Below are 24,782 nucleotides of genomic sequence, written 5' to 3' on the forward strand. Positions count from 1 at the left end.
ACCTAAGAGTGATATTTTATGTTCAGATTTCTTTTCTATATCCCTGTGATCCATTTGCTAGTAAGTTAAAGGGATAGTGACACTTCTCAGGTTTTAGCATAATTGAATTCTTCATCAAAATATGCTTATATGTCCTTTAGACCATTTTCCTCGATGTGACCTCTTTCTATGTAAATTTGACATAGGTCACTTCTCCTTTAAGAGAGTGCCAGACTCTTGACACGTTCTTATGGTCCCCTGAAACTTTTCAATCAGAGCTTGCAAGGCTGGAAGTTAAATGCTTGACTGACAGGAAGAATCTGGCAACACAGTTAAATGGTGTTGTTGGCTTATACTACATAGCCACACAGGGTCAGGGTTTACAGCCTTCTTATAACAGTACTGCTGCTTCCTTTCATGTTCAGGTATGTGACAATACAATAACAATCCAATATAAGCACCGCTGACAGTAATACATTTTGTAGTTGATTAAACAGCTCACTACTGTTTATTGCTCAATGAATTTTAACTTTATTACGTATGTGCTGTTCTTTCTTAGCGGACTTTGGCTTTGCACGTTATCTGCAGAGCAATATGATGGCTGCTACATTATGTGGATCCCCAATGTATATGGTAAGTTACACATATTTATGGTTTTCTCTAGTTTGCTATATAACTTATACACTAGTGTAGTGATAGTGTGTGTACAAATATATGAAAATGTAAGGTACTTTTTTCTACTTTTTTTTTTTTTAATAAACGTATAAAAACTGAAGCAGGAATGACATATTTATGTACTGTATGTTATGTTTTGGGTAGCCGAAGATGAGTAGAGTATAACAGTGCTTTATTAGCAGAGTCATGCAGGCATTACACAACAGTAAGCTTTCACCTTTAAGCTACCTGGAAGTATGCACAGTATGTCTGGGCACAGTGACATCTACAGACCATTTGTATAAACACCACACTGTAACTCCTTGAATTCAATTATTTGCCCAGCCCGAGAATAGAACATACTGAAATTTATATAATGTCGTTTTTCCTGTTTTTTTGTGTCATACACAGGTTGCAATTTTAGAATCATGTTTTTTTTAACATGATGGTTATAGTGGCTTCTTATTTTGCTATAATTTGAAAGGTCATGACACTTATTGAAAAATGCTTGGTGCGTAGGGTCTCAGAACATGGGTTATACTGTGATATTAATAGTGTACTGCAGTGCCAGTATGCTATAACTTGATTTATATCTTCATCTTAAAAAAATGGTTTTACAGTAAGTTACACTTGCATTGTTTTGAACTGAATTTACATGAGCAGTATATTACTAAGCTGAGATATGCTGAATAAAAACATAGTTTAATGGTAAATGTGGGTGCTATGTAATTTATGTCAATTTTGTGCAATTCATGTTTAGTATAACCTTTAGTGTAAATATGCTATATGCTAAGTGTGATTGGAGACATGCATTTTTTTCATTTTTTTGCCTTAGAATATTCTTCAATAAAAATATATTGACCATTAAAAAACTCTTTATTCCCCCCACCCCCCAAAATACAGTATATTTGTCTTCTTTACTTCTTTGCTCTAAGAAAATACAAATTTGCACATTTGAACACTGCCACTGAGATACATGAGCAGAGTGTTCTGCTCTGGTCTACTTGATGATGTGCATGTGAATCAGTTGTGCTGCACAGCTGGCAATTATCAGACATACTGCTTCTAAATTATTGCAATGAATTTATGCTTCTTAATGACTAATTAATTGATGTTTCAGTTCTACAGATTTATGTATTGATTGTTTCATCTATTTTTCTTTCTAGGCTCCTGAAGTTATAATGTCACAGCACTATGATGCAAAAGCAGACCTGTGGAGCATTGGCACTGTCATTTATCAATGTCTTGTTGGCAAACCACCCTTTCAGGTAAACTGTGTTAGTTTGCTGCATGTATCCTTTCATCATAAAATTATTTATTGATAGAAGGGCTGGCATCTTGTCTTATGGCATCTTGTCTAGCTAATAAATACAATGCTGGCATACACCCTAATATATTTTATTCCAAGCGAAGACTGGTTTTACATGGTGAAGCATTGTATTGTCATTTGGGCAGGTATAGGGTGTCATGATTAAAATATGTGTGTTTTTAATGAATGTTACATAGCACATGTTACATTGAAACATCACTGAAATAAGTCTGACTGCTGCTCTGCAGATGATCCAAAAAGTACATTCAAAAGAATAAAAGCTGAAATGTATTCTTACTTAAAAGGGATCTCCATCCAATATGATCTCCATAATATGATAAAGAAGACACTTTTCTGTTGATTTTTGCCTATGCTGAAAAGTATGACCATTCAGGTCAGTATTATAATTGAAACCCCAATTTATAGTGCAATATATGGTCACCCATCACTTCCCTCATAACATGGATACAGATAAATGGATGCAATATTTTGTATCCCGTTAGCTTTATAGTCATATTATTTATTAACTTTTGATCATGGATACTGCTCTGTATTAAAGGAACAGTAACACTAAAAGATTTTTTATTAAAATATCCATTTCCTCCCCACTAATAATAGATCTACCCTGCATAAAGTTTATTAATATTAAAAAAATACTGTTTGAAAACACTGGTTCCTGTCTACTGCAAAACGGCGATATGGCGACTCGCTCTGCAGATCTGCGCTCCACACCTTCCCCCTAACCCGACATCTGCCTAAACCGGAAGCTAGGCAGGAAGACTACTTCCAACTGAAAATGTTCAGCAGCACTAAGGACAGAAAACACTTTCTGTTTCCACCAATTTCCAAGCTTTCTCTATGTAGCCCATTCTTACACAGCATACAAGCCTTATTTTGCGGGAAGTGTCAGAGATCCCCTCTTTTCCCCAGCTTACCCCGTAGTGGCAGGACTGCGGAACACTGAGCGCTGCCCCAGTGCTCTTTCCTATGCTAGCAGGCAGCTGATGACAAGTCCGTGGTACCTGAGGAAAAAAAGAAGTCGGCACGTCGGCCCCGCACCCGAGCCCAGAGTCTGCAGCAACTGCTACCCCAGCTCAGACAAGAGCCCCTCAAAGCCCCTGGCAGCAGAGACCAACAGAGCCGGGAGTCGTCGCTAAACACAGAACGCTGGTCTGCAGCCTTCCAATTACCAGAATCCAGCCACACGCCTCAGAAGAAAAAAGCGGAACCGGAGCCGGCCAGAGAGAATGCAGAGACTCACAGCCGTGATCCAGCCTCCATGTGCAGTCTGCCTCTATTTTACTCACCTGCCTCGTGAGTGACTTTGTTCCAGCATGTTCGGCCGCTGAGGATGTTGAAGTGTTTCGAACAGTGGCTGCAGGTTGTGGGACAATGGCCGGCTCCGGTTCCGCTTTTTTCTGGAACAAAGTCACTGGAACAAAGTGACTCACTTTGTTCACTGGAACAAAGTCACAGACTTATAAAGCTCTTTTCTGTAACATTGATTTTTACAGTGTTAAAAAGAGCATATCTTGAATTGTTAAATCTTCCTTTTACCTACATTGTGTTAAAAATTAACACAATTCTTATTTAAAGTTTTGGTGGAATCTTGGAAGTTCAATGTTGCTGCTAAGTTCTAATAGCCAATAGCACAGAATGGTGTTTGACTTCTTATTATGACATATATTGTGATAGATTGAAACATTTATTAAAGAGGTAAATACTTAAATGTGTCAATTTGTAAACTTTCCTGACAGGACATATCCCTATAGATTCTGATATTTGGTATAAAAAGTATAATACACATACAGAGTTTGACATATGTGTTTATGATAAGACTATAATATTTTATTTTTTTAACCGTAGAATTTGATATATTTTACAGTCTGTGCTAAATCCTATTTTATTTAACCTAGTACCATAATTTTTTTACAGGCTAATAGTCCACAAGATTTGAGACTGTTTTATGAGAAAAATAAAAATCTTGTCCCTAGGTAAGTACAAAATTACTGTTTTAATATAATTCTATTAGCATATACTTTTGTTACCATATACTCCTATATTATGATTTATTTCTATAGCCTCTTTGTATTTATTTTTTATGTACTAGACTACATAAGGTAAAGCACTGCGTATCTTGACAGCGCTAATAAATATATGATGATGATAAGGCAGCACTGCTTGAACAATAATATTGTTTTACCATACACCTTATATTTGAACACTATGCTTACCTAATACATATTTAAAGGGGTCCTCCAACCAAATCCTATTTTTGCATGCAAGCAAATGGAAGCAAATTTCCAGGCAGCATCTGCCTTGCTTTTTACTTTCTCTGCACTCTTGGCACTGACTCCTGAACTGAAGAAGCTGCTCGGATGAGTAGTGAAACGTCTTCAATGATTACTCAGCAAGTCCAGTTGTTTTTAGATTTACCTATACTAGATATACCATGACCTGGATGAATGAAAATCTTCATAGTCATAATGTTGTAAGCTGTTTGACCTGGATGAAAACTGACTCCTTACATTGTTTCAGGCCCTGGGAAGAGGAGGGGACATATAAACAATTGCAATTACAAATACCTTTACCACCAATTAAATGTTTTGACATTTTTTTACATCATGCAAAAATAATAGTTTTGGTTTCTTCTGTATTTGCATGATGCTGTAACATCACTTTTCTTACCCCCATGTTCCTCTATGAGGGGGCTGCCATATTTGTGCAGCAGTAGTCGGTTAGCATTAGAAACTCTAACTGACAGACTGAGATGGGACAGTCAGGTTGACAAAACAGTTAGGTTTAGGAACTTCAAGTAATAATTACTTACAAAAGCAGAACTATCAGCAAAAAACACATCAAAATTACCTTTATGTAACTTTTAATATAGATTAATATTTTGAAAAGAAATTTTTTAGTGTTAGTATCATTTTAAATTCACTAGATAGCACAGTGCAGACATGGGTTTAACAAGAAAGAAGTTGCAGACAGGCTAAGGTTAAAATGTGTAGGACTAGGGTATATAAAGGCAGATATAGAGGGTGCAGTGCAGCCAAGTGTAATTAGTGAAGCCTGGAACATTTACTGAATTAGCAAAGCTTCGGTACAGTAAAGCCAGGAACTTGAAGCCTGTCTCTATTATCCAGTGGCAAGGTCAAAAAGAGTAGTTTTAGAGCAGAAGGTCTGGGTTAAAGTTAGTACCCAGTGCTAGACAGTGGGCTGCTTGTTACATTACTATACAGTGTTCATCACACTGTCATCTAAAGGGAAGCCAAGCAGACAAAAGGCATTTGGCCCACTGCTATATATCAAAAGTCACATTTGAACTTCTCCCAGTCCTGTGTTTGTAGAAGCTGTGTTTGCTTGCATTCTGATATTTATAGCTTAGCCCTTCTTATTTTATTCAGATGTATCCTTAATGGAGTATAGTATATAGCTGTAAGTGTTAACATTTTGTGAAGTAATATATGTTGTACATGGGACTCTTTCTCCACAATGTGACTGAATGAAAATGGGAGTCAGAAGGCAGCACCAGCTGGTCTGGACCTCATGACCTTATTACTGTATCTACTTGCTGGAATTTACACTCTGCTATGCAGCTGCTCTCTCTGCTCTTGAGGGACTGCACACAGACAGTGTTGGCAGGTCAGCTTCTTGCTATAGTCAGCAATAAATGTATACAGCTTGTGGTGTGTGCTTTCTCCTTTTTAACAGGAACCTATGTGCTGCTGTGATTGGTCCTCCACCTTTCTAAATGTTAATTCTATGCACAGAAACTTTTATTTACTCTATATGTTAAAGAAGCCTAGCAAACAACAAAATTCTAGTGTATTTAGTCAAGCAGATGGGATCATTGTAAATGTCAGAATGTATCAGTAAATTGAAATATTTACTTAAAAAATGCCACTGCCACCTGGAGACACACTCTTTATATTCCAAAATATAAATGGAGCCCTACCTGGTAGTTTCATTTATATTTCTTATAACCATCAACCTATTTCCTTCTATCGTCCCTGATTCAACTTCTTATAAACTATCAATATGCTTTGTATTTACAGCATACCAAGAGAAACATCTGCCTATCTGTCTGACCTACTTTTGGCATTACTTCAAAGAAACCAAAAAGACAGACTTGACTTCGGTATGTGTCAGTTTCTCAGAAATATCAATTTGTTAAACAAAAATGTTAATGCACGACTCCATGACAGTTATTGAAACTCAATGTATTATATTATAAAACACAGTGGGGCAAATTTACTAAAGTGCGAAGCGGCTAACGCTAGCGCAAATTCGCCATAGTGACGTCATTTCGTTACTTCGCCGATTTACTAACGGGGGCTGGCGTAAATTTGCTAGCTAAATGGACCTACTCTAGCGCTACTTTGCACCCTTACGCCAGGTGAAGTTGCGCTATGGCGAAGGGACGTAAGTACACTAATTCACTAAATTGCGCATTTTACTGAACGTTACATCTTGCGCCAGACTTGCCTTTGCCACCTCAGACCAAGCGAAGTGCAATAGAGTAGATAGCGATTGCTTCAAAAAAAGTTTAATTTTTTTCTAGGTCCCAAAAAAACGCTGGTGTCTTTTCCTTTTTTAAGGGTGATAGGCTAAAAAAGATCGTAAATTTTTATATTTATATGTATAGTATTAATCAGGGCCAGGGTAGGACTGGGAAAAACCCGGTGGGCCCCCGGCTCTTGTGGGCCCCGCCAGCCCAGATCCTCATCTTGCTCTTCTACCTGCCGCAACTGGCTGATCTGATACCTGCCGCAACCGGTAAAAGAGTACTTGTGCGCACATCCGCGTTCGGCGGCCGGAGGGGGCCCAGAGACAGCAGCCTCGGTGGGCACCTGGCCCCCCCAGTCCCATCATGTTTTTTCTCCACTGATTTTATCTATGCTAGGGAAGAAAATGCCCGGTCCATTTATTGAGAAGTATGGCATTGGCCTGTTGGCATAGATTTTAGCGTGGAAACACGAAAAAATGCATTATGGCGCCAAAATTCATCTGCCCAGTCTGTTAATAACAGCCATTACCATGCCTGTCCATGAACTGTGATACTATATCTCAGCTGTGGATGAAGTGGATCAGCATTCTCTCATTCGGTTTAGATACACCGGATGTGATATCACCTTAAAGGAATTGTTCAGTGTAAAAATAAAAACTGGGTAAATAGATAGGCTGTGCAAAATAAAAAATGATTCTAATATAGTTTGTTAGCCAAAAATGTAATGTATAAAGGCTGGAGTGATTTGATGTATAACATGTCAGTCAGAACACTGCTTTTCAGCTCTCTTGGTTTACACTGACTGGTTACCCTGGTTACCAGGCAGTAACCAGAGACTTGAGGGGGGGCCACATGGGTCATATCTGTTGCTTTTGAATCTGAGCTGAATGCTGAGGGTCAATTACAAACTCACTGAACAGAAATGTACCATATGGCCCCCCTTCAAGTCGCTGACTAGCTCAGCGTTATAGAGCTGAAAAGCAGGAAGTTGAATTCTGGCTGTTTTATTAGACATCTGTTCACTCCAGCCTTTATACATTACATTTTTGGCTAACTAACTATATTAGAATTTTTTTTTATTTTGCACAGCCTATCTATTTATTTTACACAGTTTTTATTTTCACCCTAAACTATTCCTTTAAGAAGTGCAGCAATGGTTTAGTAGCCTTTTTAAACATGTACAATATTCTATTAGTCTATTATTATTCTATTCGTCAGTGTTTTTCTTCTGCAAAGTTCAGTGGATGCTATGCTTGTAAAATTGGGCACTGAAAATGAAAATTTAATTCAGTAATCTAATTTTATATACATATTTTGTTAACCAGTGCTATTTTTAGGCAACCATTTTATGCTGAATGTATTTTGCATTCAGTGTGTTATGACCTTTACTGATGTTCAGTGAGCAATCAGCACGCAAAGAACATTTTGTTCTAATTTGCAAAGCTTTCAAGCTATCTTGACTTAGTTGGCAGGTTATCCTGTTGGTGTGAAAAGTGTAGCCTTCTGTAGTGCATTTGTCATTGTTTGTATAATTCTGGAGAAAGCATTAATGTTTCTGGCTTAATCAGTTGCTCATTATTCTAAAACCAGAGTGAAAAAACAGCTTTCAATGTACAAAATACCTGGCTTGAAATACACAAGGAGCTATCAAGTAAACTTCCAGACTAGCAAAAAATACTGTAAAAGTAGGATTTTAAATTAAGATGCATTTTTTGTTTCATAGATTATTTTCCATTTTGCAGCTTTGAGAATTGTGAAATAATAAAATTAACTAAAACCTCAGACATTGTTTTTTTCTAATGTTTCTCAACTTACCAAAATATCCTTATTTTACTTACTTATTATACTAGCATGGCTTCATAATCTTTTAAAATACTAATCATATTAAGTGACAAAACCAGAAGTGTCAGTGCTGGAAATTACTAACTTTAAAGTGGACCGTCGCTCAGACACAAAAAGCTATATAATAAAAGTCCTTTTTTAAATCAAACATAAAATCCAATTTCTATGTTTTATTAAAGCATTCATAGCTGTTGTAAGCTCATTTAAAAATCTCAGCTGTCAAACAAATATTGTCTGCCCCTCCTCTATGCCTTAGGAGCAGACCATTACTTTCACTTTCCATTCAGCACATCCTAGATGTCACTGCTGTCCCCACATTCCTCATTCTCTTCACCGTTTAATTGTGTAGCCAGTGCATGGGGATGGACATCAGCTCCCCCATTCTGGTGCACAAACAAGATTCTGAGATGATGCAAGGCTTTTCTTTATAACAGTATCCACAAAATGGCCCCTGCCCCAGACTGAAGGAAACAAGATTCAAATAATTTATATAGGGTTATTAAAGTTCTATTTGCATGACTAATGTGATAAAATAGGATTTTGAATAATTTTTTTGGGTGATAAGCTCATGTATGCAATTTAACAGAAAATTATTGTAGTGCTTACTACCTTTAGATACATAAATACCTTTAGATTGGCTTAACATATCAATTATAGCAACTGCTTATTTCTTAACATGATATTGTGCATGATATGGGCAAGTAACTTGTGTTATATTATATTACTAGACATTAAGCCCGTTAAATTAACGGGCGCTAGAACATATGTAGAAAATTCACCAGAGACGGTCCGTGGGGCACATGCGCAGTAGCGCCAGAGACGGTCCGTGGGGCACATGCGCAGTAGCGCAATCCCACGGACACAGGGACTGGACGCAGAGACACTTCAACTTTATTATATAGGATATGTATTATTTTTTAGTAGACTTATTTATCAAAGGTTGAGTATTAGAGTTTGAATGACCTCGAAACTTGAATGGTATCTTAATTAGGAAAACCTCAAACGTCTAAAATAATGTTACCAACATGAAAAATCAAATAAAATTTGAATCAAATTCGAACACAAACTAATCTTGTTTTTCTTCTAAAAAAACTTGAATGTCAGGAAGGCTATTAACTTGTTTAAATAGGTCAGCGGACCTGTGCTGTTGACTTCTACATGAACTTGGCAGGTTTTAGGTGGCGACCTACCAAATTAGTTACTTCCAGGGTAGGGGGATGATACATTTCAAATTCGAAATTACCATTTAAAACTTAGTAAATCTGCCCCTATCTGGAAAACTCCAGGCCCTGAACATTCTAGACAAGAAGTCCAATAGCTGTAGCAAGATGTACAAAAAGTATCCTATCACAGTGGTTTCAACTATTAGGCCATAATATGAGTACATGTCTAACCTTGTGGCGAGTGGTCAGTCCAAATAATTCTTCAGAGCTTGGCACCCATACATGAAATGCTTCCAGACCGATACAGAAACCTATTATTTAAAATAGTTTCAGCACAACTCTTTATATTGTTTGGAATCAATGAACAGGGGCAAATTAATCACCCACAAATCAGCAAAAATACAGTTTGCTTACTTAACCATTATGTTTCCTTATACACCATTACCAAGGAAGGAATTTTAATAACATGCCAGGGACTTTTATCCCAAAACTGCAGCTTCATTTTTAAAGAGCTCATTACTGCACTCCTCCAGTCATTCTTGGTTCTGCTAATGTTTTGGTGGCAAGATAGTCTGTTGTGTGGCTTTTTTTAACATCACTCATTACCTTTGTTATACTTTTATATGCAGCATTATGTTTATTTACTCCATCCATGATATATTGTAGGTGTGACTATGACCATAGAATTACCCATTACTATTTAGTAGTACCGCCCAAATAAAAGTAATTATTCTACATTAACAAAAGCGGGATGTAATACAAGAAATACTGAAGAAAAACCTTTAGAGGAGAAGGAAAGCTACCAAGGCAGTTTATTGCAAATAGATTAGCCACAACAGTACAAGCTAGAATACCATTTTTATTCTTTAGAATGCTTTTCCATACCTAAGTAAACAGCTCTAGACTCTGTCTCTGTTTGTTTAGGGTACCAGCTGCCATATTAGCTTGCTGTGATATCACTTCCTGCCTGAGTCTCTCCCTGCTTGCTCATAGCTCTGAGCTTAGATTACAGCAGGAAGGGGAGAATTGAAGGGGAGATGAGCAAACTGAGCATGCCCAAGCCCTGGAGGTTCATGCTGAAAACAGGAAGACTGATACAGAAGTCCATCTGTACACAATAGAAGGAAATAAATGTGACAGAGGACTCTTACTTTGAGGGTTTACTGGTGTATTTATATAGACCTGATAAAGCTTACTTAGTTTTAACCTTTCCTTCTCCTTTAAACAGCACAACGCATATTTTGTGTTGTCTTTTTTCATAGGTATAGTTACCTATGTGTAGTGTAGTGTCAGTGGTGCTGTTACAGTAACGCTAATGGTCATTTTAGAATTGTAGAATTGCATATAAAAGTTAAAATTTATGATAGATTTGTTGTTCAAATGAGTTGTTCACCTTTTCAGATAACTTTTAGTATGACATAGAGAGTAATATTCTGAGACAATTTGCAATTGGTTTTCATTTTTTATTATTTAAGGTTTTGGAGTTATTTAGCTTTTTATTCAGCAGCTCTTCAATTTTCATTTTAAGCAAACTTGTAACTAGAGTCCAAATTACCCTAGCAACCATGCATTGATTTGAATAGGAGACTGGAATATGAATAGGAGAGGCATGAAATGAAAGATGAGTAATAAAAATTAGCAATAACAATACATTTGTAGCCTAACAGAACATTCGCTTTTTAGAAGGGGGTCAGTGACGCCCATTTGAAAACTGCAAAGAGTCAGAAGAAAAAGCAGAAGAAATTGGCTTAGAATTGGCCATTCTATAACATACTAAAAGTTACCTTAAAGGTGAACCACCCCTTTAAGTGAATGTTTTTCTTTGGAGATGGGGATTATATGGATATAGATATGGTTCTAGTTGCTCATTCTTCTTTCCCTGCACTTCCCTGTTTTGTTAAAAGGCTGATTCATTGCTCTCACCAAGCACTGTTTCTTTCCCAGTTATAACCACTTAATTGCGCCCCAGGAAATACTGCTAACACTGTTCCTATTCCTGCACTTAACACTGCATCTTTGCCCAGTTATCACCACTGTCCTGTCCAGATGAAAATCCAGTGGTCACTGCTTCATCTCCTCTCTACTGTATCAGCTGGCCTGAAAATGAGGGATACACTTGCTAGAACCAGTCATTTTTGAAAACACTAATTTTTCTTAAAAAAAAAAAAAAAGTTTAAATAAGAACTTTAATTCATTTTACGGTACAGGTATGGGATCTGTTATCCAAAAAGTACCAAAATATGGGTAAGCCATCTCCCATAGAGATAGAGATTGAAATCAACTAATTTAAATTTCTAAATTTCCTTTTTCTCTGTAATACAAAAAGCAGTACCTTGTACTTGATCCTAAATAAGATATAATTAACTAATTGGAGGCTAAAAGTGTTTTTGCACCACTAGCCAAATGATCATTTAAACACTTGTGTTTTAGTAAGGGGAGTGCTCTTCTACTCACCCAAGAAAATAGAAAATGTCATAAAATAGAAAATAACTGGTGATCTACTATGTCAAAAGCAATTTACTACATTGAGGGGGTTATTTATCATCGGTTGAATTTTAGAGCTATGTGAGCTTTTTTAGACCTCAAATGAACTTACAACTCGAGTGGTTTCTAACTTAAGAAACTGGAATGGAAAAAATTTGAATCAGTGTGTTCTGGGTTAACAATCCGAAAACTCAAATCAATCGAGTTTTCCACAGGGAAAAAAAACTCAAATTGGTCGAATTGATTGAGTTTTCGAGCGAAACCCTCTAAAAGAAAATGAATGGTTCAAGGGACCTCTACCATTGACTTCTAAATGACCTTGACAGGTTTTAGATGGTGTATTTCCGGATTCAAGTTATTTCAAGGGTCGGGTATAATAAATCTTTAGTTTTTTTTTTATTAATTTGAGGTTTTTTTAACCTGAAAAATCTATTTTTTTTACTCCAAAATACCCTTGAAAACACAAACTGACCCTTAATAATTCTGCCCATTAAAGTGGCAGACAAATTTCGGTATATGGATGTAATATGACTTAGTAATAAGCACTCTGTTTTACAGGGGCAGGGGCACAATATTAAAAGAAGGCTTCACTTATGTGTACTTTATAATACATGCACTTTGTATTCATTTGTATTGTTGTAGATGCTGCAATAATGTATGAAGTATTGTTTTTGTAGAGTATGATGCTATTTTGCTGACTTGTGCAGAATTCTTAATGACTGACGGGCATTAAATGTGAAAGATCACCATATTTATACATTTAAACAATGCACATACAAAGTCACTGGAACTGCAGTGTTTATTCTCAGCATCTACTGCAAGTGCTAGCAGAACTATTCTTTTCTATGTATCTTTATTTTAATGAATACCTTTGCTAAGAAAATATACTTTTAAAGCAAAATTTTATTTTGAATACATTGTATTGCTCCCTATGTTTTCCAAACTAACTAGATGGAAATGGTATACTATAGTTGAGGTGATAAAAATATCTTATTCCTTTTTATGGTTATGTAATAAAATACACAAAGCAATTTATTTGACTATCTTGAATGGCTTTGGTTATTCAGACAAATTTTAGGCATCAGCCCAAATCCCTAAGAATTTCTTGCATTTTTAGTAGTGATTTTTAGGTGTCTGTAGCATATAATCTGAATTCATTTTGTTGAATAAGACTTTTTATTGACACATTTCCATGGTTTTAAAGTAAAAGCTTTTATGCTCATGAGAACACTCTGTCCCCGAGTCTTTATTGTTAGATGAAGAGATGGGAGAAAGTACATAGCTGGTTTTGCAATTCCCTTTTTCATGACAACAAAGCAGAGTGGTACACGCTTTCAGAAACCCACACCTTGTCTTGGCTGCTTTCTATGAAGTTAATTATTAGGTTGTTTGGCCTGAATTCTAGATATGAGCTCTGGGCAATGTTGTGCTTTTATATAAAAGGGAACTAATTAAATCACATGAATATGCTTGCAGAAAACTCTGCACAAGTCTTTCTCCTGCATTTTACCACTAGACTATTTGTACTTTATGCTTTAGCTTTTCTAGACTGAGTGGTGTTGGTATTCTTATTAATTCTTATTCGTTTATCTAGTTTTTCCTGCATTGTCCTCATGCAAAATAGTCAGTATAGAGGTTTCAAAAATATATTAATTGTCTAGTTTGTAATCACCACATAAATTTATTTAGGAGAGATCATATTTAGTTGGTAGCATCTAATATGTGGGATTCAAAATAGGCCCTGTCACTTCAAGTATGTTCATATGCAAATTAGGATTCAGATTCTGTTTGGGATTCTCCTGAAGTATCCATGAAATAGTTAGGATTTGGATGAATCCCAAAATAGAGGATTCGGTGTATCTCTATTTTTAAATGACCATTTCGGGGCTGATTCACTAAGGGTCGTATATCGAGGGTTAATTAACCCTCGATATTCGACTGGGAATTGAAATCCTTCGACTTCGAATATCGAAGTCGAAGGATTTAGCGCAAATAGTGCAATCGTACGATCGAAGGATTATTCCTTCGATCGAACGATTAAATCCTTTGAATCGAACGATTCGAAGGATTTAAATCCAACGATCGAAGGAATATCCTTCGATCAAAAAAAGTTAGCCAAGCCTATGGGGACCTTCCCCATAGGCTAACATTGACTTCGTTAGCTTTTAGATGGCGAACTAGGGGGTCGAAGTTTTTTTTAAAGAGACAGTACTTTCGACTATCAAATGGTCGAATAGTCGAACGATTTTTAGTTCGAATCCTTCGATTCGAAGTCGTAGTGGAAGGTCGAAGTTGCCCATTCGATAGTCGAAGTAGCCCAAAAAATACTTCGAAATTCGAAGTTTTTTTACTTCGAATCCTTCACTCGAAGTTAGTGAATCGGCCCCTTCAAGTCAAGGGGATATGCTGAATCCACCAACCCCTGTTCCCCTGTGGAGTCTAGCAGTTTTTGCCTAACCGCATCTATCACTAAAACTTGACTATTTAATTTGTAATTTAAATTGGGTTAGTGTTATTAGCTTAGCTGAACTCTCAGGGAATTTTATAGGGGATGCTTGGCAATTTACTGATAAGTTAGCAACTGATGCCATCAGGCAGGAGTAGCTAGATTCCACTACTGTTGTATGTTGGTGCGCTAGACTATTTCCACTGACTTAGCCCTGGCATTTTGCAACATTTTAGTGAAAAAAATAATTGAAGATTAGGTTGATTGTCCAATAAAACACTCAGGCATGATATCTCCTGTAATTTATAATTTTTCTGGTTGGCTATCTTTCTTTCAGGCAGTGTCCTTTTTCCTTACATCTCTTAACACATTGCACTTATCATTTGTAACCGTATGTTTATCTGTTTTGGTTAAAAAAAAATTATATGAGATTACAAAATAGGATGTACTTAATTATGCCATTAATTTAATAACTCCACAGTGCTACAAACAGCATATATGCCAGCCTTCTGTTAACTTTTTTGTGTTTTCTTGCAGAGGGTTTCTTTATCCATCCTTTTCTCGATCAAGTGTCTACAGTGAAAAAGTGTGAGTAGACCCACATTAATTAATATTGTATAAAGTATTGTGAATGTTAAACTGTGAACTTATTTTTCTTATTATGAAAGCGAATTTAAAGAGCAAGTCAACCCCAAAATAAAAATGTGCCTAATAAAAGAAAACATAATTCTAAGCAACTTTCCAATATACATTTATCAAAAATGTTCTGTGCTTTTGAATTTATTTGTAAAAAAATTTGCAATTGAAAGCAGCATTTGCTTAACTCCTGCCTGTTACTTTTTACACAATGTTGCCAAAGTCTTAGTTCCCCAACAAAGACAGGTCTGATAATCTGCTGCCTTGTCACTTGTATCAACAGTACAGAGAATACAGGGACAGACCAACACTGCTTTCAATATCAATACATATACAGTACAAATAACTGTATATTGCTTAAAATTATGTTTTCTTGTATTAGGCAAAACATTATTTATTTGGGTTGACACATGTCAGTGCCTGTACACTGTATAGAAAACAAATAGTAGCAGCAAATTTCTAAACTTATTGCGTTCTACACATCCATATTAATAAAGCTAATATAGGTAAAATAGTGAGAAATGAAAGGAAACAATTGCAGTAGCCATGTATTGAATTTCTGGTCCCTTGTTATTACAGTAAATATAATTTTTAGCACATTGTGGTATATTATACATGCCTTATGAATGTGTTGTGTTGTTTAATGCAAGCAGTTACTTTTAAGTACATCATCTGTGCATGAATTTCCACTTAAGTGTCTGAAGAAAAACATAGGCATTTGGAAAAGACAGTTTGTATTGTCTGGAAAATATGTGCAGGCTCCTCATAAATAGCAGGTGGTTTTCCATATAGCTACCCTGATAAAATTCATGCAACCTGAATGGCCAGTTTGATGTAATGAACCAGTCATTTTTTTAAAAAAAAAAATGTATATATGGTTATAGGTCAGTGGTTTTGAATACTTGTTTAGTTTGTTAAAGCGATACTGACACGTTCCTATGAAAATCATAGGAATGTGTCAGTATCAAGTAAATGCTGCACCCGGAATTGTTCCCTCAAAAAAAATTGAAAATTACATCTTGTATTTTAAAAAAAAAAAAATCCTTCAAATGTATGTTTCTTGTGTTCTGTCCCCAGCCTGTCCAGTACCGGTGCCTACCTCTTCTGGGTCCAGTATTTCAGGCAGTTCCTGTGGAAGCTCACCATCTTGCCGTTTTGCCTCGCCACCTGTGAGTACAGATTAAATAACAAACTGAATTCAATTTAAAAGAAGTATCCTAATGTGAGTTAGTAATACTGGAGTCAAGTCTTGCCCAACCAAACCAGGATGCTTCAGCACCTATGACAGATGTAGTAAGGGGTCACTTACAACTATGTGGGCAGTGTGCAAAGTGCAAAATGGGTTCACAGAGACTGGAAGTTCCCCCCTTAAATAGATCGCTGTCTGTGCCCCACCTCCTGTCCCCTAACTTGTGCATTATTCAGATGCCTGAATGAGCAGTTCTGCCCTAGTCTCTCCTATGTGAGCTTACCAGACTTGCACTTGGAGTTATTTTCTGGCTGATGTTGCAAGTTACAGTATTTCATGGTACGCCAGTGTCCTATTTTTACTCTGTTATACTTTTGCCTGCCTTGGTTGCAACTACATTACTCAGCAGCTGAGTGATCAAGAGGTCAAATGGTTACCTGGAGTTTCTAATATCAATCAAGTTATCGCAACATCTTTGTTTACGTGAACTTTAACTAGTTTGTTAAAGAGGTTATGTCATTGTGCTAAGATCTTGGCAGGCTGTAGGCTCCAAGGCAAGGCAAGTGTTTGTGATTTAAGTACATCTTCAAGGGCATAAAGGGTGTATATAAAATACGTAAACCAATATTAAAGTCTATCATTGAGGACATTTCAATTAACATTGCCTTATGTCAACTTCTTTTGTCATTTTATCTTTGTGGCTATTAATAACCATGATTATTTCTAACTCTAATTTTTTTAAATTATTGGAATTTTATTTGCTGCAGACAAACTTGTCACTGTATCCATAGCATAAACTAAACCTCCAGATAGAGATGTGAGAGTGAGATAGAGAATAGTACAGAAGCTGTAATGTAGAGTATTCTGCTGAAATCAAGTGCACAGATGTGGATTTTGGCTATATCCAATTTGAAAACCATATACAAGTATGGGATATATTATCTAGAATGCTTGGGACCTGTTGTTTTCTGCAAAAGGGGATCTTTCCATAATTTGGATCACCATATTTTTTCTACTAAAAACGAATTTAAATTCAATTCAATAAACCCGATATTACTGTTTTGACATCAATATGAATTAAAGATATTTTAGTACAAGTCAAGTGCAATATTCTTTTTTATTATTAAAGAGAAGAAAAAAAAGAGAATTATTTGCTTATTTGGGAGATGGGCTTCTGGATATTCGGTTTCCAGATAAGAAATACCATACTAGCATCTTAGGATTCTTTGAAAAATTAAAACTGTAATCTTTTTGCACAACATCACAAATTCTACTGTATTGAGTCCTAAAACATCTAGTAGAAGTCAGTATGTTCCTGGATGATGGTACATTTCAAATAATCAACTAGTCTTAAATGAGCTACTTATGCCAACAGGCTTAAATAATATAATATTCAGTAAACATTTTTAATTTCAGTAAACATTTCAGTATTACGTTTTAAGGAATGCATCCAAAGCAACCATTACTTTATTTATTTTTAGTCACTGCCAGACATGCAGCATATCCAGGAAGAAAATCCGTCTTCCCCACCACTGGGTCCACCAAACTACCTGCAGGTGTCCAAAGACTCCGCCAGCACTAGCAGCAAGAACTCCTCTTGTGATACAGATGACTTTGTCCTGGTTCCCCACAACCTATCATCTGACCACTCCTGTAAGGATTTTATTATTACAGATCTTAATACAAAAACCTTGTGGGCAAGTGTATTAGATTAATTGCAAGATGTATTGTTCTCCACTCTAGCATGTCATGGTTTTTTTTTTGAGTAATTGAATGCGCCTTAGAAACAATAGTGGCATTAATTTATCTAACTTTGATAACATTACTCATGCTGCTAGCATAAAAAAAATCTTGTTTGTTTCTGCTTATTCTTTCATCTACATAATAGGGTTTTATGGGCAGCAGCTAAAATAGTGCATTTAAACATTTTTATCTTTTGTTTAAATTAGAAAATGTGTTTATTTGTGATTTCTTACACTACACAGGGTAAAATTGGAAAATGAAAGTAAATTAACATGCTTATTCTTTTCCCTACAAGCAAGTTCAAAACAAATCTGCAATCCACTCAGAAATCCTCTGTATAAATAACCCCTCCATTTTCCATACAGTCCTCATCTGACCATACCAATATCAAAATGAGCCCTGATTAAAAATTGTTCAATATATATATAATGTATTATGAGGTTCCAATTCAGCGATCTCTTAGTTTAAGTACCACTTTAATCAAAATTTGTATTTTGTCATCCCCCTTTACTCATTTAAAAGTAAGTTACTATTCTCTTTAAAGGAGAAATAGATTTTAATATAAGCATATATCAAATATCAATTATAAATATTTGTTTCTCTTATCCTTTTGAAAGTTCAACTGCCATAACTTAAATGTTATTTGCATATTGCAGATGATATGCCTACAGCAGCAGCTGGCCGGAGAACATCATCCAGTGAGTTTCTGATGTGTGGAGGGTAAGTTATTATCATCTGCTAAAGTTTAAACTAAACCTAAATGTGACAGATTAGGTTGAAGTTGCAAGCAGACTAGTACTGTTTATTAATGGAATAATAAATTGTGGTTAGTAGAAAATTTAATGCACTTGAATCACTTAATTAATTTTAAAGCTTTACCTAATCTGCATCTTTACTGTGACGCCTGTTTCTGTGTGCTTTGGAAGAAAACAGTGATGTTTTCAAATCACAATATCTTTTTATTAACAGAAAAGGCATTAGTTCATTTCATACTTTTTAATCCGATTATTAAAAATATAATTAAGTAACTTTCTAAAATACCTAACTGTGTGGCACATGTTGAACTTCTACTTTTAATAAATGCATCTAACCCCACACCAGCTTTGTGTTGTGTTATCTGGCAAATACTGTGCCCCACAGGAATTATCTTCCTTTTTAGCAAGTTTTATGATAGATTGATTCATTCATATTAGTCCTGGTATCCATCTATATTATTTTTTGGTGTGGTGTTCTTTGTACAACCTTGTATTAGTCATCTTCCTTTTAGGCAAGTTTTATGATAGATTGAGTCATTCATATTAGTCCTGGTATCCATTTATATCATTTTTTGGTGTGGTTTTCTTTGTACAACCTTGTGGTACTTGACACAGTTGCTGTATGCTGGTTTGATGTCTCAGATTGTAAAATTTGTTTAGATTATGGGCATATCAGATGTGTGCAATCATTATAACCTGGACATTTTAAAGGGCTTCGCCAAATAGACATCTGTCCACTTTTCAGCCAGATACTAGTCATACAGGCCAATGGGAGGAGGCGAATAAGCTGCCGACTCAGTCTGGAAGGCCAGGTCAGCAACTTATATTGGCCTGTGTTTGGGCAGCTTTAGGAATGCAGCTGAAATGTCTGTAAATACAAGACTTGATACTTATACTTGATACTTTTTTTTGTTTTTGCATTGTGGTCTCTTTACAGGCAATCACCACTGAACACATCAGGAGGCATGGGGAATGTGCAAAAACCTTCTGTTAACACCTTACGTTGTGGTTCTTCATCTGTGGCTGCCAGGTGTGTTTTGCCTTACTTTAGAATATAAATGTTTTTGTAGCCAGATGTTTTCAGTGTGGCCTTAAATATCTTGTTTTAAGATAGGCATTTCAATGTAAAGTTTCCATGCACTGGATTATATTATACGCCGGTATATAATATCTGTGGTTTCTGAAGATTGTTGTTTTTTTTTGTGGGGGGTGGGTTTACAATATCAAGTCTGAAACCACATTTCAAAATATTATTAGACTTTCTTTTAAAATGTGCAGTTTATACCACAGACCATCTGGCAGTGAAAAAACATTTACAGTAAACCTCTATAGGTCTACTATTAATATTAATGCAACATTCATCTGACTAAAATAAACTGCTTAGTATATTCATGATAAGGAATTAACAAGTACAAGAGCTGAGTTTTTCTATATGTATACATATCTGTGATCCATATTCACCTATGCAAGGGATGTGTCCATAGATTATAAAATCAAAATATAATGAGTACAGATGTTACCAGCTATGGATAGAAGTATACATAATATTTGGTTAAAAGCTGTGCTCTTGTACTGGGCAGAATTGCCAATTAATACTTGTATTATTGTGCCGTAGAACACATAAAAATGCACCACACAGCAAATTCAAATTGAAAAACCTTTATATAATTATATAATACAGTATTCCAAGTTCCAGTGAAATTTGGGCAGAATGTCTTACTTGCACTGCTAGATACATTTAAAGGCCAACATGACAGTCAAATAGAGTGGGATTTAGTGCAATCACGTATATGGTGCCATACTCTTGGGTGCATGTTTGATACGAAAGTTAGGGGGATCCTGCAAAAATCTGGTCTTTTTAGGGGGGGCTTAAACTGAAAAAGTTTAAAACCTCTGCCTTCATTGTAATTGCCAGTTATTCACCATTGTCCTGATGGGTAAGAGGCTGCTTAAGTTTCTTTTTTATGTTTAATGGATGCCTGTTTCTCTCCATTGCAAACCTTCTGCTATAGTTTCTGGCTACCTGTATAGTTTGCTATGCTTTTGGTGCTCTTTAGGCTGCATAGTTCTTTTCATTTAACCTTTGGCTTCACAGACAAAACGTCATTGAATAATTTGAAATGTCATTAAATGTGGGTTTCTTGATTCTGAAGATATGATAATACTGTGAACAATTCAGTGGACATACTAAGGTGGTAGTTGAGTTATTAACTAGAGTCTGTAGAACAAACTGTTCTAAATGATGGAATTGTTTGTAATCCAGTTGTGTGCTTACATAATTTATTTTTGTATTTTACCAACTGTGCACACATAAGGTTTATGCAAACAGTACGGCTGTTCTAAACTTGCCATGAACTTCCTGTTCTTCCAGGCAGCTGAGTTTCCTAGAATTACGTTGTTTTTTCCAAGCAGTATGTGGTGCAGTCCTGGAGGGAGGGACTTAGTCCCGCTGATTTTCAGAGCTTAGTGAATGAAGCAAAGATTTTACCTGCATTCAGGCTTAGAAACCAGCAACAGGGAGCTATAACTGCTGTAGCTAAGTGAAATTTGTTTTTAGTAGGAGAAATATTGTTCTTCTACCACATTGGATAGTAAACTGTTTACTTGACATACTGTGTGCAGCATTGCAAATGGTTCAGATAACAAAGAGATCTGTCAACAGGGATTTTTTTCCCTTCTTCATTACTTTTGAATGCAGACAAGGTCAGCCTCAAGTATCACCTCGCAGTGAAACTGCTCCCATCCCTGTCCCAACACAGTTACGGAACTACCAGCGCATTGAGCAAAATCTTACCACTACTGCCAGCCCAACATCTAACCCTCATGGATCCCCAAGGTACAGTTAACCTTTGTCTTTCTAACGTAATACAATAGTAATAAGTAGTATTTATTTACCAATGTGTCTCCTGAAAGTGTAACTCTTTGCAGTCATTTCCTACTTTTTTAACATACCGTACATACCATAACACTATTTTGTATACCTATATTCTCAATGCTTTATGCGTTTTATTAGCTGATCAGGTAAATAGAATGTATTGCAAGAGGTGATGCTCTACTTCTGCCAGTGGTTGGCAACTGTAAAAATCCTCTGATTTGTAACTGCCCATTTTAATTTTATAAGCTACCATTTTCAAGTGGCCACTCTCATTTTTATAAGCAAGGAACTTATTTTAGCTTATAATCATAAGAAAGCAATGCTAATGAATTATATTATAATGGCAATAATTCTGTAATGTAATCCTGACACCTTGCACTCAATACCACCCCATTTATTCAATTAAAGGAGTGGTTCACCTTTAACTTATCTTTTAATGTGTTCTAGAAGGGCCAATTCTATGGAACTTTTCAATTGGTTTTAATTATTTATTTATTGTTTTACAGTTTTTTAAATTATTTCCCTTTTACTTCTGACACTTTCCAGCTTTCAAATAGGGGTCACTGACCCCATCTAAAAAACAAATGCTCTGTAAGGCTACACATTTATTGTCAGTGCTACTTTTTATTACACATATTTCTATCAAGGCCCTCTTCTATTAATATTCCAGTCTCTTATTCATATCAATGCATGGTTGCTAGGGTAGTTTGGACCCTAGCAACCGGATTGCTGAAATTGCAAACTGGAGAGCTTCTGAATTAAAAGTTGAATAACCAAAAAAAACACAAAAAATTAAAAATGAAAACCAATTGCAGATTGTCTCAGAATATCCCTTTAATAAAGGAAGGCACATCATGCTTGATGAATTCCCTCAAAAATATGGGTTGGGTTAGCGTAGCACAGACTACTGAAGGAACCAGACTTTCTGTTGTTTGGCATAGCAGCTGTAATTACATTCCCCTGGTAATTGCTGGCTATGCTTCAAAATTAATCAAAGAGGTGGAATTTTTCAGGGAAGGATGACAGTATCATTTTATTGCCAGTCTCTTGTTTACTGTGTACAGTTTAAAATAATTGCATTCAATATTATAATGAACACACGGGGGCCTATTTATAAACAGGGGACCTGGGCAGTAACCCATAGAAACCAATCACTGATTATCTTTTTTCAGCCAGCTGCAAATTGAACACTAAAAGCAATCATCTGATGTCATGGGTTACTGCCAAGGTGCAAATTTGCCCACTGTTTATAAATGACCCTCCCCCCATGATGTTTTAACATGTTATGATAAGTAGTAAAACATGAATTAATTTTTTTGCTCACTGTTTCTTTGCAGATCGGGAGCAGTGCGACGTTCTAATACTAGCCCCTTGGGCTTTTTAAAGGTTGGATCTGGTTCACCCAGCTCTGCTGACATGGTGCAAGCTGTTGGACGCCGCTTGTCCACTGGTTCCTCACGGCCTTACTCTCCTTCACCGCTAGGTAAACAATCAATTCCTTCTTCATATGGGACAGATTTTATTAATGAATTTGGCACACACAGCACATTAGCCATATTACTGGGGAAATGCATGCAGCCACGCACCCCCACTCTGCTTAATCTGTATGTCTGCTCATTTGTCAGTTCCATAACTCATAATGAATTCTCCTGTAATGGAAACTGTAAAGTATTTTGCCCCACATACTGTATGTTTAGCAGATCAGTGCTGGAGGGAAAAATCTGCAGAACTGCATTGTCTTTGTGTCTTACATTCCTGAGATGCTTCATTTGTCTTTCTTTTCCTGTTACACATGTGCCCATGTAGAGCATTGTGTTTACTGCTCCAGTTTTAGGTTTGAGCTACATTTAGATGAGAAGTTCAAGTAGGATCCGCATTTTTACACAAGTAAAAGGAGACAGGGTAGGAGTTTCTGCTGCTCCTAATGAGTTTGCCTCAGGCAGTTGAATCACTGCAACTCTTCTTCCATGTTGCTCTCATTTGCTTTAATTGTCAACGCTTATAAAGCAAAGTAGAACAACTTCTAATATTTTAAGTAACTTGTGAGGGGGTGGGAAAAATAATTAACCATTTCTTGCTGTTTTTTTTTTCATAGTTGGGACTATTCCAGAACAGCTCGGACATTGTTGTTGTGGATATGCTCAAGGACACGAATCAAGAAGCAGAAATTCTTCTGGGGGTAAGATTGATTCCGCTGTTTATCAGTTTACGTACTGCTCAGTATACAGTATTTTTCAAACACCATTATAACCAGTTGATCGTGTGTAAGGAATTTTCTGTGGAGAGCACATAGTCATAGACTTACTGTAGCTATCTATATTGAATACCTTAATGGAAGCTGGATATGCAAAATCCCCCTCAGATTTATAAATAAATGCAAAGTAGAAATAATAGTTTTGGTGTTGGCAGTAAGCCATTAATGTACATTTAAGAGAAATAAATAAAAGGCAATCCTCTACCAATAAATGGGATATGTATTCTCTTAAAGAAGGAGCAGGCAATGATACTGATATTATTTGATGTTTATCAGATAACAAAATATTATGAAATATATGTACAATGAAAAACTGAGTATATTTGGATCCAATGCCCTTGTATCGGGAAAATCAAAACGGCACTGTACTGTTGCTGAAGTTTTTCTCTGTTTGTGAAGGTTCTCCAGTTCCACAGTCCCAGTCACCACAAGCCTTGCTGGGAGCCAGGCTGCAGAGTGCCCCAACCCTCACTGATATCTATCAGAATAAGCAGAAACTGCGAAAACAGCATTCAGACCCTGTGTGTCCTTCCTACGCCGGACAAGGCTTTGGCCACTCTCCCCAGCCTGCTCGGCCGGTCAGTCTTGGAGCTTCTCCTACAAAGCACATGGGATCATCACCAAGGAGCTCAGAATGGCTGTACAAAACTCCATTACCTACAATTATCGGATCTCCAACCAAGGTTGGTTATGCACCTAAATTAAAATCTTCTTTATCTAGAATAAGCTGTTTTTAAGAGTTGGTTTCAAAATGGAATATGTTGAATACCAAATTGTTAAATCTGTTCATTAAGAATCCCCATTGCTTCTGGCATTGGCATGGCCAACATGCTGAAATGAACCTATATGCATCACTAAGGGCTTAAAGAGGCACAGCCTGGTGTTCATATACTGTACATCAAATCAAATGTAACAATTTGATAGATCTGTATAGGAATGTCCC

General features: G+C 36.3%; 1 protein-coding gene across 2 annotated transcripts in view; it reads left to right on the top strand.

Moving 5' to 3' along the window:
• Positions 1-24,782, top strand: part of ulk2.L (unc-51 like autophagy activating kinase 2 L homeolog) — a 75,193-nt gene that overhangs the window by 36,409 nt on the left and 14,002 nt on the right. For both annotated transcript variants that reach the window (XM_018246851.2, XM_018246850.2), the window contains exons 8-20: positions 539-612; positions 1,800-1,901; positions 3,878-3,936; positions 6,001-6,083; positions 14,925-14,975; positions 16,101-16,192; positions 17,694-17,865; positions 18,612-18,675; positions 19,648-19,740; positions 21,409-21,546; positions 22,923-23,068; positions 23,681-23,764; positions 24,239-24,522. In XM_018246851.2, coding sequence (XP_018102340.1) covers positions 539-612; positions 1,800-1,901; positions 3,878-3,936; positions 6,001-6,083; positions 14,925-14,975; positions 16,101-16,192; positions 17,694-17,865; positions 18,612-18,675; positions 19,648-19,740; positions 21,409-21,546; positions 22,923-23,068; positions 23,681-23,764; positions 24,239-24,522 — 1,442 coding nt within the window. The remainder of the gene's footprint in view (positions 1-538; positions 613-1,799; positions 1,902-3,877; positions 3,937-6,000; positions 6,084-14,924; positions 14,976-16,100; positions 16,193-17,693; positions 17,866-18,611; positions 18,676-19,647; positions 19,741-21,408; positions 21,547-22,922; positions 23,069-23,680; positions 23,765-24,238; positions 24,523-24,782) is intronic.

The sequence above is a fragment of the Xenopus laevis genome, chromosome 2L, assembly GCF_017654675.1.
Source record: "Xenopus laevis strain J_2021 chromosome 2L, Xenopus_laevis_v10.1, whole genome shotgun sequence".
Classification (NCBI taxonomy): Eukaryota; Metazoa; Chordata; class Amphibia; order Anura; family Pipidae; genus Xenopus; species Xenopus laevis.